At 30.8% G+C, this 19,723-nt stretch overlaps 1 protein-coding gene across 3 annotated transcripts in view; it reads left to right on the forward strand.

The window, feature by feature from the left end:
• The window catches only part of LOC133185886 (transcription initiation protein SPT3 homolog), an 89,584-nt gene that overhangs the window by 31,478 nt on the left and 38,383 nt on the right, over positions 1-19,723 (forward strand). For 2 of the 3 annotated variants that reach the window (XM_061321178.1, XM_061321177.1), the window contains one exon: positions 1,197-1,386. In XM_061321178.1, the coding sequence (XP_061177162.1) occupies positions 1,253-1,386 (134 nt within the window). In that variant the 5' untranslated portion in view covers positions 1,197-1,252. The remainder of the gene's footprint in view (positions 1-1,196; positions 1,387-19,723) is intronic. The other variant, XM_061321179.1, reaches the window with a different exon arrangement.

The following is a 19,723-nucleotide window of genomic DNA, read 5'->3' on the forward strand; positions in this document are numbered from 1 at the left end:
CATATGTCCTTGATTATGGCTACAATATGTGTAGGAAACTATGGAAAATCATCATGCAGATTTAGAAAGTGGAGCTTAAAGGCATCATGGGAACTCGAATGTTATACATATATGTTAAGATGTGGTAAATGTTAACATGTTCAGCCGAACCACAGAACATGTGCATCCGGTATGGCATTGTGGGAAATGTGGTAGCTTTAGACAGGAAAATTAGATGGTAGTAAAAGTTTGGGGATAGTGGTTTGTGGAAAGCTAAAGAAGGTAATTTATATGGTAAGAAAATTAAAAGGTATCAAGTAATGGTAGTGTTTGCAGTGTAATGTATATAATGTTGATTTGAAGGCATGAGGATAGGAATGGTTATATTTGTATCTATACATGATGTAAAGCTGTTAATGGCAGTACAATAGATAAAATGTATATGATCATCACATTTATAAAAATTAAAGGTTCTTTTAAGTATATATTAAAATTTTTGCTCTCTGAAATTTAAATTTACATAATTGAGAATTGCTGACTAATGCTGCAGATGGCAAAATGAACAACTCTTTAACATATTTAAAAATCTAAAGTAGATTACTCATTGTAATTAAAAAATACTATAATAGAAAAAATTGAAGAAGAAATCTGTGTAAATAAAGTTCAGATCCCTAATTAAAAATGTTATTGTTGTCCAGTTGAAGTCATTGGCCTTTTAATACTTGATGGAATTATTTTCAAAACAAAAAAATGACTGTCAGAATACTTGATATATGTTCGAGTTTTGCATATTGATGTTAGGAAAACAAGTTTATTAATTTTCAAAAACCTTTTAACATGTGATGGGTGTTCATCAGACAAGGGGCACTGACTTGGTTTTACTGTTAATCAACTTTATTCCCCATAGCCTTAATTGTGGTAGTCAATTAATACTCTTTTATTTAATATTATTTCAAAGATTTAATTCTGTTTAATGAAAATATACAGTACAATAAAGAAGATAAATGTTTCCAATAAATACAACACCCTTAACTGCGGAGAAATATATATATATATATATATATATATATATATATATATATATATATATATATATATATATATATATATATATTAGAGTTTTGACATTTGAAGGATTTCCAGGAAAATGTTGAATCAAAAGGTCAGTCCGGAAAAATTTTATTGTACTTGCATGTCTGTTTTAAATGTATTTACAGAGAGAAGAAAAAAAAATCTATACAGTTGCAAAAGCTTGTTCATTCAGAGATAAGGCATGTCTGGGAAGGATGGTCAAGGTGGACAAAGTCAGAATGGTCATCTGTCAGAGAAAAGTCAAAACCAGAGCTCCGGGGGGACAAGCAGCGGAGCACCGAAGAACTGGTATCTCTCAGAAATACTACAAATGATGTAAGTACATGTGCAGGAAAGTATGAAAATGTTTGTATAGACATATACTACAGATTATGAAAGTTTACCTACAGCTAATGATGCATAAAGGGTGCAGTGACTATTGGAGGTGAATGAATGGAAGTTATTGGTATTTGTAATTCCATTACTGTCTCCTTGTTCATTCAATAACCTTCTAGAACAAAAAAGAATTTAATTTGTTGGAGTAATTCTCTACAGACATCCTATTAAGTTGCTTTTAAGAAGAGCAAGTTCAGTTTTAATGGTTCTTTGACAAATGATTTAATATTAGAAGCATTAGGGAGAGGATATTGTGGGCATGGCTTTTATAAGAAAAAAAAGAAACCTTGACATTTAAAAAAAAATCACTTTTAAAGAGCAAGTCAAGGTTCTTGCAAGTAAAGACAAACTTTTTGTTTGTGTATAACATTCTTATTTTGTAGGCTAAAACAAAAAACATAAATGTTCAAAAAAAAAAAAAAGACTGTACCTGGATAACTTGATCTTATGTCCATATAATATTGTCGTGTTTGAATATATTTGTCTCTTACTCCCTTTTGTCTCCATTTGATAAATGGCAAACTGTTCTGCATAAGGGAAATAAAACCAGAAGAAAAAGGGCAGACTCTTTTTGAATCACCTTTTGACAGCAGTGAAAAGACTGCAGAACATTGGCTTACATGGTAATGTTTTATTTTGCCCTAATATTGGCTGAGACATGTTTTTTCCCTGTCAATGTGAACGTACGTATCATGCTGCAGCATGGTCTATAACTTCAGGGTATATAAAACTTATGTATATTTATTCTGATTTGGTTTGTTGGTATACCGCTTGCTAATTCTGATTGTTGGACAATTATTTGATGTTGTGGTAGACCTTCAGTCTGATTTCTGGTGTTTGTGGTTGAGAGGGTAGTCTGGGTCTAGAGGGCAGTATGTGCTAAGTAGATATTGAATGTTAGAGGTGTTAATATACAGCTTAGACCCAAAGTCGGTACAAATTTTAGGGTACTAAATTGCTTGTCTATTGTCTCGTCTTAACCTCCTGTTATGGGGATTAAATTCATCAAGAGCTGCCTTAAGGATGTGATTTGGATTTTCTGTTTTTTATTCGGGCTCCGTGCATGTGTGATTTTACTGAAACTAAGGTTTTGATGTTTAATGGTTAACTTTGAATGTTTTGCCCTTCCCTTTTCAAAAGAACAGAGTAATTAATTTTGTTCTGTTTTACTGTCAACTAAATGTCTCGTTCATACATTAATTAGTTTGGGGATTATGTACCTTCTCAAGAAAAAAAGGTTGGAAAAGGTATAGAGAAAACTGGGAATTCAAAATATATATTATTCAAATGCTTACAATAATTTTTTGTGTCAAAGGTCATGGAGGTCAAGATTGGAAAACAAATAAATATTATTATCATTAATTCAAGATTGAATCAAATGATAAAGAAAATTATAGTATTGATAGATAAAAAATGAAAGTCACCATTGTCAGATTTTACATGAAAGATTGGTTTAATAACAATATTTCCATATTAAATATGATAATGAGTCTATAAGTGATATGTACATGTAACAATACAGAAAATCGGAAAACGATATGCTTTACAATACTTGCTTTCTTGTGAACATATGAATGATAAATATATAGTTGCAGTACATATTGTGATCTGGATGAATTGATAGAATAATCCCTGACTGCTATTGAATCCGTCTGATATAAGTCTCTTGTTTATTATTATTTTTTTTAATAATTAAGTAAGTATACTGAACATATAGGCAAATACTTGTGAAGAATTGCTCAAAAATCACATTCGTGGTGGAAAAAGTAGATATATAAAATGACCTTTTTTAAATATTTATGATATATTCACAAAAATTGAAAAAATCATTTAATTCTCAATATGTTGTAAACTGTCATCCAAAATGTATTGTGCATTGCCTATAATACATAAATGTATCTTAATTGTTACAAACTTACTATATATTATTACAGTAACTCATTCAAATAGAATCCTCAGTAAATTTTGTTTGATTTTTTATCACATCGAGGAAGATTACTCAATAACAATTTTAAATTAGTTGGATGACATTAACTAAAGCAGCTAAAACAGATCACTGAAGTTCTAATCATATGAATGACAGTTACGTGAAGTAATTATGAAGGAAAATTAAGTGAACTTTTTAAAAAATGATTAGATGCCATTTTTTTATGAAAAAGGCAGATGGCAAGTTACGAAGAATGCAAGATAAGAATATTCTAATCAGAAATTTTGAAAATGGGAGACCTCAATTCTCCCCAGACTGAAATATTGTGATTAATGGAAGCCAATGGAAATGGTTAAGCATTGCTAAGAAATGGTAAACCTTGAGACAGAAACCACTGGTGATGAAGTCTTTGTTGATTTTGGAGAAACATTTAAGCTTTTCTTTTGTTTGAAATAATTTATTCATTGGCTCATCAGGAATGGGGAAATTAGAGAGAGGGTAAAAAAAAAGCATTTTAGCTAGTCCATACCCAATTGGCTTTATTATGTGAAGATCACCTGCATTTCATTTGATAGGAACAAAATATCGCACAAATATTGACATGCAACTTGTATAATGTGCATCTTCAGAAAATATAATGTGCAAGCAGTTTTGGTCCTTTGTGGCCATACAGTATTCTCCCAATGGTTTCATTTTTAATGGAAAAAACAACTTTAATTAATGCATTCAAATATAATTTGATTTTAATGTTCTACTATTTCATATTTTAGGTAGGAAAATGAATAATTCATTTTTATTTCTAAGAGAAAGAAAAAAAAGTTGTTTTATGATTCCTCAATTTTTCCCCCTGTTAATGTGCAAATTGGGATATAATAATTCTCTACTTGAACATTATGGGGTGAAAAGCATACTCTGTCTAGATCAGGTGTCCTTTTTTGTGCATTGCAATTGATTCATGCACAAGGGTGATTAATAGATGTGCAGCATGTACACCAGGTCCCCACTTAGAACATCAGACAGAAGAACCTGATTTTCATTAGTGATAATACAAGAATTACATGATACTATAGAGAAGTAGAAAGCCTATAATATGATAGGCTTTTAATATGGCTTCATACAGCAGGAAGAAAATGGAGATTATGAATCTCGGTAACATCTAAATTGAGCTCATTGAGAAAATATAATTTACTGTTCATTGGTTTTAATGCAGGTGGAACCAATATTCTTTTTTCAGAGGTTGCAGAATGGGTCTTTTATTACAACTAATGATACTTTAATGTCATCACAATAAAACAATTAGATTAATTGGGGTACCTTTTTAAAAAAAATTCTATATAATTAAGTTTCAAGAACATTTTAGACTGAATTTTGTGCAAATACTACATTTTAAGCTCTAGATTTGCCTCCAGAAAGCTTATAGGTACTGAAAGTTACTGATTTTCCAGGGTTGGTATTGACACTTGGTGTGTGGTCTTGACTAATGCCTGCTATACATTTTTGACAATCAGTTTTATTTTCTCTGAGGTAGGTATATAAGATCACAGATTAAATTATTGGCAATTAAGAGAAGTCAGTAAGTTTCGGTATAAATGGGAAATGGGATTTCACTACCTAATGTGTCACTCTTTATTCATCCTGCAATGAAAAGGGGGTTATATTTGGCGTACCATGTCTGTCCATCTATCTGTATGTTAAGCTCAGCGTTCAGATCCCAGTAGTACTTGCTTATCTCTAGCAGTATCCCAGACAAATTTTGATTTATATATATGTGTGAATGAAACCTTAATGAAATGTGTGCTTTGATTTTTTTGGGGGGGGAGGGGGGATATCCAGTCTCATCTTTACTTCCTACAGATAAAAAGTCAGTATGACCTATAGTATAAAGCAGATCTTTCTCATATGAATTTTTTTTATTATGACCAACACTTCTATATGGAACCCCTCAAAGAAAAATATTAAATTTTGAAATGTTTATGTTTAGGAGGACAATGCCTTTACACTCCCTTTCTTAAGAGGGGTATTCTCATGCAAAAACATTTTTATGTGAGGAGGCAAGGAAATGATGAGTTATAATTAAAATGCATTCATTAGTGATTGTTTTGTAGTGATTTTCATTCATAAACATCGTAAACACTGGGGATTATGAATGATGAAGTAAAATGGTTGGTCATCACGTGATATAAATGTCGCCAAACAGTCAAATTAACACCTTGTTTGTCTGTTCAAACCACACAGGTAGAAATTTTAATTTACAACACATGCCAGCTAAACACTTCAATTTATACAATTGTGGTTATCACACATTATATTAAACCTTACTAATACTTTTGCCGAGGGGGGTTTGTGACTCATTGTTTCAGGAGTGACCAGACAAAATATTGTATTCTGTCCCCTCCGAAACAAAACAACAAAACTCAGTTAGTGTAAGTAGTTAAACTCTATGCCAATGGGAGGGCCGCTAATATAAGCTTTGGACGCAAGTTTCCTGGCGACATTGGTCAAATTTTGAAGCGTGAAAACCATTTAAATACTCATGTGTTTTGAACACAGTGAATTGTTCTTTAGTATGTATTTGGTAGTTTTAGAAAAAATTAGCTTGTTTTAAATAACACCTATGTAATCCTTAGTCACCTGTCCATATAATCCTTTTACATAGACCAATGGAAAGTGTATAAAGGGGGAGGGGGGAGGGGAGTAAAATTAAGTATTAATTTAGGTATAAGGAAGGGAAAGCAAATATTTCTTTTTAACATTGTAGAGCTTTGAGGCAGCTTGGATTAGGCTCTGTTATATAAATGTAGTAATTATCTAAATTAATTTTCAGCAGGCATTCAACAGACAATTCAGAAAATCATATACCTATTGGAAATAACTTTAAAATAAAGGAAAAAAAAACTAAATCTGTAATTACTTAAATGTGACATTTTGGCTGAATTAAAACATGAACATTAACTTTTCTATTAAGTTTTAAATCTAAAATCACAGTGATATTGTGTACTAGATTATAATTTCTTATTCATACGTCAATTCTCCGTATTTACTTTATTCTGAGAAAAAGTGCTTTTTGTGAAGTTGTTCCTTGAGAGAGCACAGACTGAAATATGGTGGTTTGTTTTTCACTGGTCATTTAATCTATATCCTTTGCATTTTTTTTTGTTTGTGCATTTTAAAGTTTGGCATTGTCTCTTGATATTTTAATTATTTAATGAAGTCATTGATTGAAGAACAGTAAACACTTTTTAAAGCAGTTAATACGATTCCCCGGCCTGCTCAATTTAGAGATGTCTCTGTAGAGAGAACTCTACTGGTTGATAGAAATTACCATTTAAAAGGTCTCTAACTTGGTTAAATCCAAAAACAGTGTTGTTAGGAATGGTATTTGAATTGAATAAATCATTGAAATGGAATAAAAATTTAATAAAATAAGAAGTTAATGAAAAATTTACCCTAGCAATTTTCTGAGTTTGTAGAATTGGGTTTCAGAATACCGGTATGCAGATTTGAAAAGTGAATAAATTAACTTAAGGTATTGTGTGAAATATATATATATATATATATATATATATTTAATATATATATATATATATATATATATATATATATATATATATATATATATAATTTACATAGGTAATCTGAATGAGAAAATAAATTTTGTCAAGAATTGGAAATACCAAATCTCTAAAAATCTTTTGTGTAAAATGTATGCATGCAGACAGCAAAATCCTTGTTCCTCAGTTTCCCCAATACAGTCGAGTCTCAATAGTCTGGACACTAATAACCCAGACACTTCACCTTCCATACAAACTTTGTGCAGAATGGAATTTACATTTATATCTACGAATTATAAAAGGTAAATTTCATTCATCTGGGCACTTCTATTAATTCAAATGATTTGCTTGGTAACACAAATATCAGGATTAATAACGAGGCTTGACTGTACTTAGTTCCTGTGTCTGCATGCTGTTAATTTTTCTAGTGTTCAAATATCTACTTATACTTGAAAATAATCAGGCGTATGAAATTTATTTCAAATAGAACATGCTTTAAGGTCATATAAACATAAAATGCAAGAATTTGACACAAATTTTAAGAGATTTAATTATAAAAACAAGAAGTAAAAAATGTTGTAAGCCAAGATCAAACAAACTCAATTTCAAGATAGAAATTGGAGGAATCTGTAGGATTAAGACTTCTGTGGCATTAGTCTTAAGAGTAATGTTGGCATAATCCAATTTTTTGCCAAGAAAACTTGACAAGCAGAGTGGCAGCTGAAACCACAGCTGACTGGAGATTTTTAGCTCAGATGCCAGACAGAGGCAAAGCAAAGGGAACAACCAGAACGAGGGGTCAAGCCAATAAATGTGGCAATCCCACATTGTGGAAAAAAATATTTTATTTGTCGAAAAATAGGTTTTATGATGTTGTAGAGTATCATTTATTCATTTGTCTATGGTATATAGTGTGTACAGAGACTAGAGTCTATACATTTCTGCCTTGTTCCACCCCAGTGTGGTACAGATGTTTTTGTGCTGATGTAGTTAATCCCAGTATGGTGATGATTATATGTCTTCAGTTGAATTATATGGATATGAGTCAGTGATACCAGTTAGAACAGCTAGAATGAAATTTATTTAAAGACTCAAGGATTAATAGAAAAGATTACAAATTCTATACTTGGCCTGGGGATTTCAAGGTTACCTGAATCTCTAAATATATTACAGGAGCAGTTAATATAAATATATTTTGATGCAGAAAGGGCTTAACATTTTATTTTGGTCACAAAGTAGAATAGAAATAGTGAAGTCAATATATACCAACATATTTCATTGTTAACTTAAGATTTTAAAAAGTTGTGACATAGATACTGTACTCTTTAAGTTTGACACCTAAACTTCTAATTTTATGTTTGTGACCATTAGAATTTTAATATGATCAGTTGTATTGAGTATTTAAATGGCCCAATGAGAATGTTTAATTGATGACCAGATGTCGCAAAGTGAAGCTCAGGATGCAATGCAATATATTCCAGCCAATGAAGTAATTAGGGTTCTAATTTTTTGCCATCTTACCAGGAGACAGCTCACCCTAATATTTAAGGTCTTATCTGAAAGTTGGAAGACCTTTGATTTTCATGCACATCTATATTTCAACCGGAAGTGTTTGCCAAAAAGAGCAATTAGACTATAATTAATTTCTAAACTCAGGTTTGACCCCCATAAATGAACAGGAGATTCTGAAATAAATAGTAAAATTTATTGAAAATTTTTATCTTTTTAAATTGACATCCAGATATTTCATTCGCATGTACATAAAATTGTGATGCTTTAATTGATATATGACATTATTCCCATGCCAGTAACTCAAAACTAATGAGAGCAGGCTGAAGACAAAAGGGCCAAAAAAAAGGTAAATAGTGGTTTGCTACTATCTCTATCACTGCCTTTATCTGCATGGTAAGTAACCTGAATATCAGGAGTAAACTTCCTTTCTCTTCATTTAAGTTTCTTCAACCCTCTGCTCATATAAAATCTTAATTTCCATATACTTATATCTTGTCCAAAAGAAATCTAATTTATAATTAAAATGCACACAATTTCAGCATATCTTGCAGGGCAAAGAAACTGGGGGGATAAGCCGAGCCATATGCCTACATAACGATCGATAAAAAATCAATAAATTCATTTTACAAAAATTTCATTTTTTGTTGAATTAATGTAATGCTTATTACCATTTGCATATAAATTTGACAAAACCTGAATACTGTAACAGCGAAAATGATTCTGATTAACACAACAAAATGGCATCACGCTCAATTTTCACAGAAACTGACATAAATTGGATGATATAACTACATTTTTTAAATAGAGTGGGTCATCGTACCATTTTTTTGAGAACGATTAATGAAAGGCAATGGAAAGATGTTGCTTTTTACACTTGCAAAAATTTGGTATGAAGACCCACTCTACATAAAAAATTAAGTTAACTTACTTAAATTTTCACCGTGGTCTTAAAAAATTCTAAGTCCAAAAACGCTTGCTAAATATAGAGAACTGTATGCTATTTAAATGGAAATGTTAGTGTGACTCCGTGGTCTAGTGGTTAGCGATGAGCACTTTGAAGGGACGTTTATTGAGGAAAGTGTTCGAGTCATGCTCTGATTTTTTTTTTGTTGTTGATTTTTTTGGTTTTAATTTTGTTTTACTTTATAAAAAATGTCTATAGGAATAACATATTTTTCACTGGAAATAAAATATATACATGTAGTAATGAATTTATTTACAGTAAATTATTTAAAATGCCGGATAAAGATTATAATAGATATTTGAATACTTTTATTCCCGTTTTATTTATTTTAAATAAAAGCGCTTCTAGATCACCATTATCATTATATACGATGTTAACATTTTTATAATATCTCCACAATAAGTGTAAACACTCAATATGCAGATTAATTAATAGAAGTCCTTATTACCCATGTTAGACATTTGTGACAGTAAATGAAAGTCAACTGTTTAGTTGTTTAGAATATAAATATCATTTTGAAAACTACGGTAAACATTAAAATGCTTAAGTAAATTCGAACAATTGAGAGATTTTTTCCAATAAATGTTCTTGCATTGCCGAACAATGGGCATGGGCACATGGCTCGTCTTATCCCCCCAGATTCTTTTGACAGAAATGGTCTCTTCACAGTTTTATAAAGGAATAATAGAAATTTATGCTAGTTAGAGTTATCTCTCTTATCAGAGGAGCAATGAACCTTAAAGAGTGTGGCACCAAAAAAGAGCTGTTCAGAAAATAGAAATTACACAAACCAGCAGTGGAATTCCATATATTTACAATTTTATAAAAAACAAATTTTACTTTTTACATTCATTATGTATTTTTGTATATTAAAGTCTTTTTTAAAAGTGATAACAATGGCTTTATACATTTAGCCCTCAGGGTGAGGCTTACTTGGTCATACAGTGGCTGCAACGTTATTGTTGACAACTTACACAAACAATCACGTTACACGAACGATTCCGCACGATTAATGCACGATAAAATCTGTTACATGAACGATCCTTCACGCACACGATTCTACACGTTGCACGATCTTACAAGATTGCTAACGCAAACGCACGATTCTTCACGCAAAATAGTTCAAATTCTTTAGGAATGGATATTTTCAAAACGAAATAAGGCTTAATACTTATTTTAGATTTCAAATAATTATTAATATTATTTCATCGACTTTGAAAAATGAAAAAAAAAAAAGAAATGGATATTTCTGGAACTAAATACATGTAAGACTTATTAATTATTTTAGATTACAAATAATTATTTACGTAATTCTCTGACTTAAGAAAAATGAATTTTCTTTTTCGTTCTATCAGAAGATGTACATGTAGGTGGATCGTGAGTTTTGATTGAATTGGATTTCAAAAAGCAGAAAGGGATAAGTTTAAAAAAAAAAAAAAGGCATGAAAATGAATTAAATTATAAGTTATATCCATGTTTCCATTTGTGAATCTCTAAAATCAACAATTATTTTACAAATCATTTATTTGCAGAAATTCTGAAAATAATTAAAAGTAAGCTCCAGAGATAAACACTGATATACGAAATCCCGACAATCATGTCGTGTGCATGTACATTCACCGACTAAATATTAATGTAAGATTGCTCATTTATTTATTTGTAAAAATATCTATTTTTGATCTATTGATTTTAAAAATATCTTGACCTAAATTAGCAGTAAACATAATTAACATCAGAGAAAAAAATCCTTTTAATAAACATCTAAGTACGGTTTATCACAAAAAATCATGCTATTTGATGAAAACACAATATTGTATGACTTACTATATTGCTTATTTCCAAGTGATAATTAGTTCGTTCCGCTTTCAATTATGTAAATCGTGCTTCATTTATTTTATTTGGATTGAAAAAAAAAAACAACAGACAAGCGAAATGCTTGTATAATTACTTGCTTCCGTTAAAAACTTACAAAATGAAATTTACACATTTCTTAACGCACGATCACGCATGATTAAAACCGCAAACGATTGAGTCTGATACACGCACGTTACACGAACGATCACGCACGTTACACCAATGATTCTACACGATTGGTTTGTCAACAATAATGTTACAGCCACTGTAATATGTATTGAAAATGATTTTGTAGCAAAAAAAAAAAAATCCTTCTAGATACCGAGCATTAAAACAATGTTTTATTTTTATGTATATTTTTATTTCTCTTTTCATGCCATTTTCTATTTCATGTGTTTTTGGAGTTTTTATTTTAAAAAGTTCAGAAAAATTAGCATGCTTGAATATAATGAGCAGTGAACTCTGTACCAAAATGTTGAAAGTCTTAAGGTGGACACTCATTTAAGTTGCAAGTAAAAAAAAAAAAAAAATTACCTACTATTTTTCTTATATTTTGGTGAGATTTTGTGTGTTTAGGGGGTGGGGGTGAGGGTTAGATAATGTTTTGACTCCTCATTTATGGGCTCATGAGAAATGTTAGAAAAAAGCTCAGGAGACAAAAATATTTTATAAGCATACACTTAGCTAGTACATGATACTTTATTTTAAAAAGAAATGGTATACAACTAGTAGGAGTTTTGAAATGTCTTGAGATCAGTAAAGGTGTGTTCCATAAAGGTTAAATCAATATTAAAAAAGTCTTAAAACACATTTTTAAAGGATTGGTCCTCAGCATTTGAATTTAATGTCTTAGTGAAGTCTTCTGTTTAGATCAGTATGAAGTATATTTTCCAGCATAAATGGTTAATTTGATATCCTATAGGTAAAGTACTTTTATGAACTTATCTTAATCTTTTCATACAGTGGCTTAATTTGTAGAATATAGTTTATTGAAATGGATTGAAAATGTTGAAACAAAGTAATGGAGCGGTAAGAAATATATTTGACTTTTTCTCATTAATAATTATTAAGTTTGTTATTACTGTGGACTAAGTAGGGACTGAGATTGTCCAAATTTTTGTTGTTGTAATTTTTCAGTTCAGTGAAAATTTGCAATTTAGAATATTACAGAATATATAAATTCCCTTTCTTTGAAATAACAGATCAAATGGAATTTCAAACACTTAAAAATTGAAAAGTGAATGTTACCTAATTGAAGAATCAATTTGCAAAAATTTTAAATCTCAGAAATAATATATCACTTAATATATATTTTTTTTATTTATTATTGCTTTAATCATTATAATTATTAGTCTGTCTCTAAAATATTTTTTTTTTTAAATTTCATCATTCTCAGTACAAATTCGTTGGATTTTGTTTCCAGCATTAACAAGACTTGTTGACTTATTTAAAAGTACATTTAGTACTGAACTTTGTGCATGCATGCAGACAATACATGAAGGTAATTAATAGCTCCTGACTTGCTCCGGAAAAAAATTGATTAATATCATCCTTTTCAGATGCTTAATATTTTATAAATTGTGAAATTTCATGATGTAATTAGAAAGGCACGAGTAAACATTGACGGATGTTCAGCTAGCGGCTTCTTGTTTATCTCTCTAATGTAGCTTTGCATATAAATAATTGATCTTTTTGTCTTAATGCACCGTATATAATAAGGAAATATATTTTTTATGCTTTTGTGTTTATTTATGACGATAATCAATGGTGCTGAAAATTATTATCTTTGTGTGGCAGGTAGATGAAGGAAAAAACACCCACTAATTTCCATCTGATCTGGTGCCATTGTCACGATATTTTCTGTCATTTCTACTCTTGAAAATTAAGCATTATATTTTTGGGGTTTTTTGTAATTACAAGTCTAACCATGGGCAAAATGAAGACCCAAAAAAAAGGGGTTGTGTTTGAGACATAAATTTTCTCCATTGCAGAAAGATTGATTTTCAACTATTGAGTATGATATATAGTGGTTTTTCCTTTATATCATTTATATCAAGGAGGCATCTAAAGTACATATTGAATTGATATTTATGTGGTTTATTTATTATTGGTTTTGTTAAATGCCACAGATGTCATTTGAAATATTTTAATCTTTGTTTTTAAGTTAAAAATATACTGTAGAAGAATTTCTTTTGACTGCATGCAGTTTAAATATGATGTGATGTTTAAATAAAAAAAATATTTTTAAATTGTGTGTTAAAATTATTTGTTAAGTGCATACAAATAAAGTCAAATTATTTGACTTTATCAGTTAAAATAAAAAATAAAAAAAATAATGTGGCTGATGGAGGGTCTACAAAAAAGTGATTTAAATTAAACTTGACAAGATTACTTTATTAAAATGAGACTTAAATAAATATAAGTACAAAATTTTGGTCCTTTTTTTCCATATATTTTGCTTTATTACAAATTAATGTGAATATTTGTATATAAATACGAATATCAGTCACTGTAATGGAATGATAAAGCTGCATGTTTTTCATTAGTTTCATTATTATATAATAAACATAATACTGATCAACAGCTTTGATCATGAATTCCATGACAATTTAATATTTCAAGTAAATGAAACGCAAAGTACTCTCAAAAATATTTCCCAGAGCTTTTAGGCTAATTCAAGGTTTTCTGTCATTTATTTAGCATTAAGCATCAAAAAGAAAAAAAAGAAAAATCTCACATTTTCTTTTATTTCATTTATTTATTTATTTTTTTTTAATGTAGAGGGGGAAATGTTTGTAAGCTTTGGTATATATGAATATCATATAGAAGTTTTTATACAACTTTTGATAACTGTTAATTGATGCAGTCCAGTTTTAGAAGTTATAAAGGAGATGTCAAATTATTGTGAGCTGCTATATAAGTGTACTTTATAGTTTTTCAATAATTTGAAAAGAAACAGTAAAAATCAATGAAAAAATGGTTTGAAATATTTACTCTGTAGTAATTTGAAAGATATTTTGTTTTTTTTTCAAACCACAACAAATAAGGTGATAGAAAAATATTTTACTTACCGTCAATGAAATTCTCATTCATGAATTATAAATTTCCTGAGCCTCACACGTATATTTCCTCTGTATACTAATAAGACATTTTACCAAATATGTGTATCTTCCACCACTTTTTTTGTAAACAATCCTCCTTGGAAAATTCAGTTAGAAAAATCCTTTAGCAGTTCTTTTCGGCCATAATTTTAGGTTTCCACATAAAAAATTTGAAATCATTAGTTGTTTTGATGAATAAATGTCCAGGCAGTATGATGGTGCATCCTACACTTTGTTACATAAGATCTTATATTTCTGAATAATCACACAACAATGCTGCACACAATACCAAAAAAAAAAAAAGCCTGTGGTTTAACCCCAGAATTACTGGTTTTATTCCCTTTCTTTTCCGTCTCCTGTTGTATAATTCAGTATTTCAAGGATTTTTTTCACCGCCAAATTCACAAGTATGATTTTACAGTACGACTGCATGCATGTCACATGGGGTTTTCTGTAAACTCTTCTTTTTTTACTTACTTCATACTAATTGCACATGTACTAGGTTAGGAGGAATTCCTAACCACGAAGGAGTGCCCCTTTTAAGAAGAAGAGGAAAATTCTTTTCGCATTTTTCATTGGTTAAAATTACATCAAATATTGAACTTAAGGATCTTTACTACTTGGGGTTGCATGCGGATATAGATATTTGGGGAAGGTACAAGTGTAAAATTAGTTGACTTTGGTTTCATGTGGGTATAATACTGTCAACTTGTATTGCCGTAGTGGGGAATGTGTAGAAAATGTACCAGGAATTTGTTTGTTAGAAGAGCTGGTAGCTTGTGGTCAGAACCAATTCGGAGAAATTATTTTTTGTATTAATATACCGGTATACCACATCAGATTTCCATACGAGTGCATTAGCGTTCATTGGATTTAAAAAATTTAAAAAATCAACAAAATTTTGAATGCTTATATGTAAGTGCATTGAAGGAAAGGGAGTAAGAAGCAAATAAAATTTGTAATAGACGAAACATTTCTTTTTTTTTTTTTTTTTTCAAATTTCAATGTTAAGTGGTAAGTGTACCATGTCACTGTGAATTTTGTCTATGGGGCTACAACACTTACATTGTCATGTTAAGCTCCATAGGGAAGTCTCCCATCAAGGAGCATCCGATTGTGCCTTATCAAGCCGTCGATTTTCCGATGTGACATTGAGCACTGCCACTGTATTCATACCCTGTTTGTTAATGTGTTATGCTGATAATTAAATCTCGTCTGGACAAGAGCTGATAGGGTAAGATTATCGGTTTTGTGGTCCCTAATGGCTCTTGAGGTGAATCCGGATATAGGGAAATAGAGCGGTCACAATGTATATTTAACCACACAATAAAATACTATTGTTTTTCTATTGACAAATGTTTTACGTTTATGTCATACATTTAGGACACCAAATGATTAGGGAAATGCAGCTAATTCCCTGCTAGTTGGCCTATAATTTATTTCAATCCCCCCCCCCCCCTTTTTGTATTGCACATATCTTATTTACCCTAACTTTGACACTTCTTGCCAAGGTATATTGCATGTTAAGGTGATGTAATGATGATTAAAAAGATTAATAGAGATTAAAATACCTTTAGGAAAAAAAGGTTCTATATATGGTTCTCGGGTTTTTAACTTTGTTTCATCTTGTACCAGTTTACTTCTTTCAGTACAAACTGCACTAGGTTGACCCTCAGAGTTCTTTGTAAGAAGTCATGCATCATCCACAGGCTTTATTGTATTGATGATGTCCTTGATAAACTGTTTAAGCATTTTATTTCTTTTTTGTTGTTGTTGTTGTTCTTATTAAGGAGTAGCATCTGTAGGCGTGTAATGAATCACTTGCTGTAACTAGACAGAGTTGTCTCTCATTAGCTCTGAAGGCAAGAAGAGTTATCTTTCTTGGTACAGTATTATTTGTGTGTCTTTATGCAATATTACTTAACTTTTGCAGGAGAAATCAATTTGTATGTCAGAAAAGAGGATTTTGGATTGTTTATAATTGATGAAAAAGTGGTCATAAACTGCATTCTAAACTCAAAAAAGACAGGAAATGGCCTATTCTTCTTGACACGAGCTTGTATCACTTGACCCGTGCTTCACTGAAGAGTGTCAACATATCCCTACTAGAATTACAAGCTTTTTCATCAGGAATAATAATTCATAAGAATAACTTTTTAATTTTCTAAAAGGTTTGAGTTCTTGGCTTTTTCAACATTTCTTACATTAATATTGAGATACATGTAACAAAATGTGGTGTAAGGGAAACAAAATTCACACAAAATTATTAAGTGTCAGGGTCTAAGAAATATGTGGAAAAAATCTTAGTTTTGAGTCTTTCTTTTGACAATGTACTCCTGACATTAAGGCCTGAAAAAAGTAACTTACAAATGGCTGTTGTTTCAAATCTTTGCCAACATATTTTTCATTAATTGATTCAAAACTCATTGTGCATCACTATGGAGTTCAAGTCTTTGACACTATTTGTGTGAACACTTTCGAGCCTGAGCACACAAGTGCCTGTCAAATCTCCGAGTATTTCCTGAACAGCTGTGGTTACTGACAGCAGCAATCTGACCACAAGCCCTCCCCCCCCAGGAAATCACTTATGTCAGTCAACTGTATGTTATATCCTGTTAGATGCCGATAATAGGAAAAACTTGCAGCCTCACACTCATATAAACATAAATGTGATGTAATTTTTATGACCATCAATTTTCAGCGAGGGTATTTAGATGTGATGTGCATTTCCTTAATTGTGCAAGTGCATGCATGAAAATGTCAAAGTATAAAGGAATTTGTAATGGGAGAATTTGAATTCAATAAAATTTGCATGTATTTTTTTTATTTGCACATTCAATTTTAATTCTAATGATTATTTGCAAACTGCTGTGTTAACGGTGGTTTATGTTTAAAATTCTTGGAAAATGTGGATGCATAAAATAGTTAATACCAGGAAAATAATTGCCAACGCTTCAATTCAGTGAGAGAAACTCCCAATATCTGCAGCCTCAATTTTTCAGAATCTTGCAATTTCTGGCAATGATCGATAATTAGCTTCCGCAAAGTTTGATTTGAGAGAAAAAATCCTAATGTATAGTACATGTATTAATTAATACAGGGATATTTTAACCCTGGGATAATTTTTTGGTATCACATTTGCAAACAATTTCACCTGCGTTTTAAATTGGCTCAGACACAGTTGTGTTATAAGAGAGATAACTCTGTCATTTTAATTTGCCCCATTTTGAATTCTCCCACTTTGACATAGAGGGCAAAAGGGGCAAAAATAAAATTGGGGTGAAAATTGAGAACTGTGTTCAGAGCCCTATATTCAGCAATTGTAATGATATGAAAGTGCATGGAATCATCTATAATCATATTCTGTCCAATTTTAGCAATTTTTGACTCATTTTATAACTAAGGTTCCATAACTTGTGCAAGTTAGTCACTGTTTTTCTTCAATTGAGTTCCTTAACTTTTCAATTTTCAGTAGACATAAGACTTGCTGGGCATCTGTATATTGACAAATAAAGAGCTAATTAAGGAACAAGGATTGGAGAAAACCGATAACTAACAAGCACATTATGGAACACTTTTTTGCCCTTTTTCTTAAATTCTTCATTATTACTGCACGAAACACACACAAGTCTTACGTAGCACAATGTGCCATCATAATGGGTGTTCTCTAACATGTTGGAGAACTAAAAAAAGATTCGGTGAATGGGAGTGATGAAACATATAGCATAATGGAAGAAAATAAATTCTGAATGTCTTCAAAGAAAATATTATTATAGATTTAAGTTTTGATATTCCAACCAATTTTTAGTCAGATTGAATGCATGCAACTAGAAACAAAACAGTTTGACACAATTTTTCAATGTATACAGAAGTTTACAATTTTAATTATTTTAGATTGTCACATTGCTGTCAAGAGTTGGACAGTAAGTCGCAATATTATGATTTATTAAATAATTAGGAATTTTGCTGCTCTCTGATTGGTCCAGACTGTCTTTCCTGAGATGTACCTAAGGGTGAGTTCACCTCGAAATGATGTTCTTGGAGGTTTATTTGGGTTTTCTCTCTTGACCAACCATAGATTTGTGTACATTTTTATCAGCCAATATAATTGCACATTTTAAAGCGTACACCATTGTAAATATAAATAATGAAGATGCCAACATATCCTTTATTAGTAAATGGTTGAGTATTTATTGTTTTATAATTTTTTTTTTCCACATTGTTAAACATGCACTTTTTAAACTGTTGAAATAAAATATAATTATGTTATGGTGCTTATACACAACATATTATATTGTGAGTTTTTAAAATGTGTGTAAAATTCCTGATCATTTAATTCTTTTGGCCTCGGTCAACCAATGCCTGACCAGGTCCATATAGTCATGAGTAGACCTCATCAAAAGTCAAATATTGTATAGAATTGATGCCTTTCCAAAGTGTTGGCTATTCTTGTAATGATAAATTACCATAGATTTTGAATTGGTGTGACAGTCTTGAGGGAACCATTTAAACGCAAGAAGTTTGGAAAGAAATTCTTTATTAATTGAATTAGTTTGAAGATCAAGGCATTTAATGAATTTTGAGATATAATAAAAAAGCAAAGACATTGGTACAGGCTGCACCATGTGGGACAGACTATAGGAGTCCTATTAAACCTACTGTAGATTCTTTTTCTTATGCGAGCTTGTACTTGATATCGCTAAATGGCCCAAGGGCGTCAAATCGCGAGAACAATAATTTGCGAATGGGTGATTTATCTAGAGATTTTATATACATTAAAGCACAATAAAAATAAAAGCGAGTAGTTTTATTTCGTGAGTGGTGCTTCTCGCATAATTACGCGATAATTTATTCCTCGCGTATATTTAGGAATCTACAGTATTATACAAAATACGGTGTTACCTTGAGAGGTAATCACATGTAGTGAAGCATTATTTATCATACAAGTACCAGCCGAGGACTCCATTATACATCAATAACATTAAAAGATAAAATTCTACCATGATGTTAGTATAGCATCAAATCTGATCAGTTGATGCAGCATTGACGAAAAATGCATCGCAGCATATACAGTATGTGCATGACAACTGGTTTTATACTAGTCAGATATTATGCAGGGGTTTTGGCAATCTGCTGTCCAATTAAATTGTAGTTGCACTCCTAAAATTAGTTCTACCCTAATTGCTACAATATATATTTATAGCCATTTACTAAGAAACATAAATATATATGTTTTTCACTTTCTATAGTGCCAGATATTTGACATGTGCATTGAAGTGAACCTGCACTGTCAGGGGATGTTGATGTGAAGTTTCTTTTTGAATAAATAATACAAATGAAACAAAATTTAAAACTACACATATTTGGT

The sequence above is a fragment of the Saccostrea echinata genome, unplaced genomic scaffold, assembly GCF_033153115.1.
Source record: "Saccostrea echinata isolate AGI-Se365-2 ecotype Australia unplaced genomic scaffold, CSIRO_AGI_Sech_v1 ptg000012l, whole genome shotgun sequence".
Lineage (NCBI taxonomy): Eukaryota > Metazoa > Mollusca > Bivalvia > Ostreida > Ostreidae > Saccostrea > Saccostrea echinata.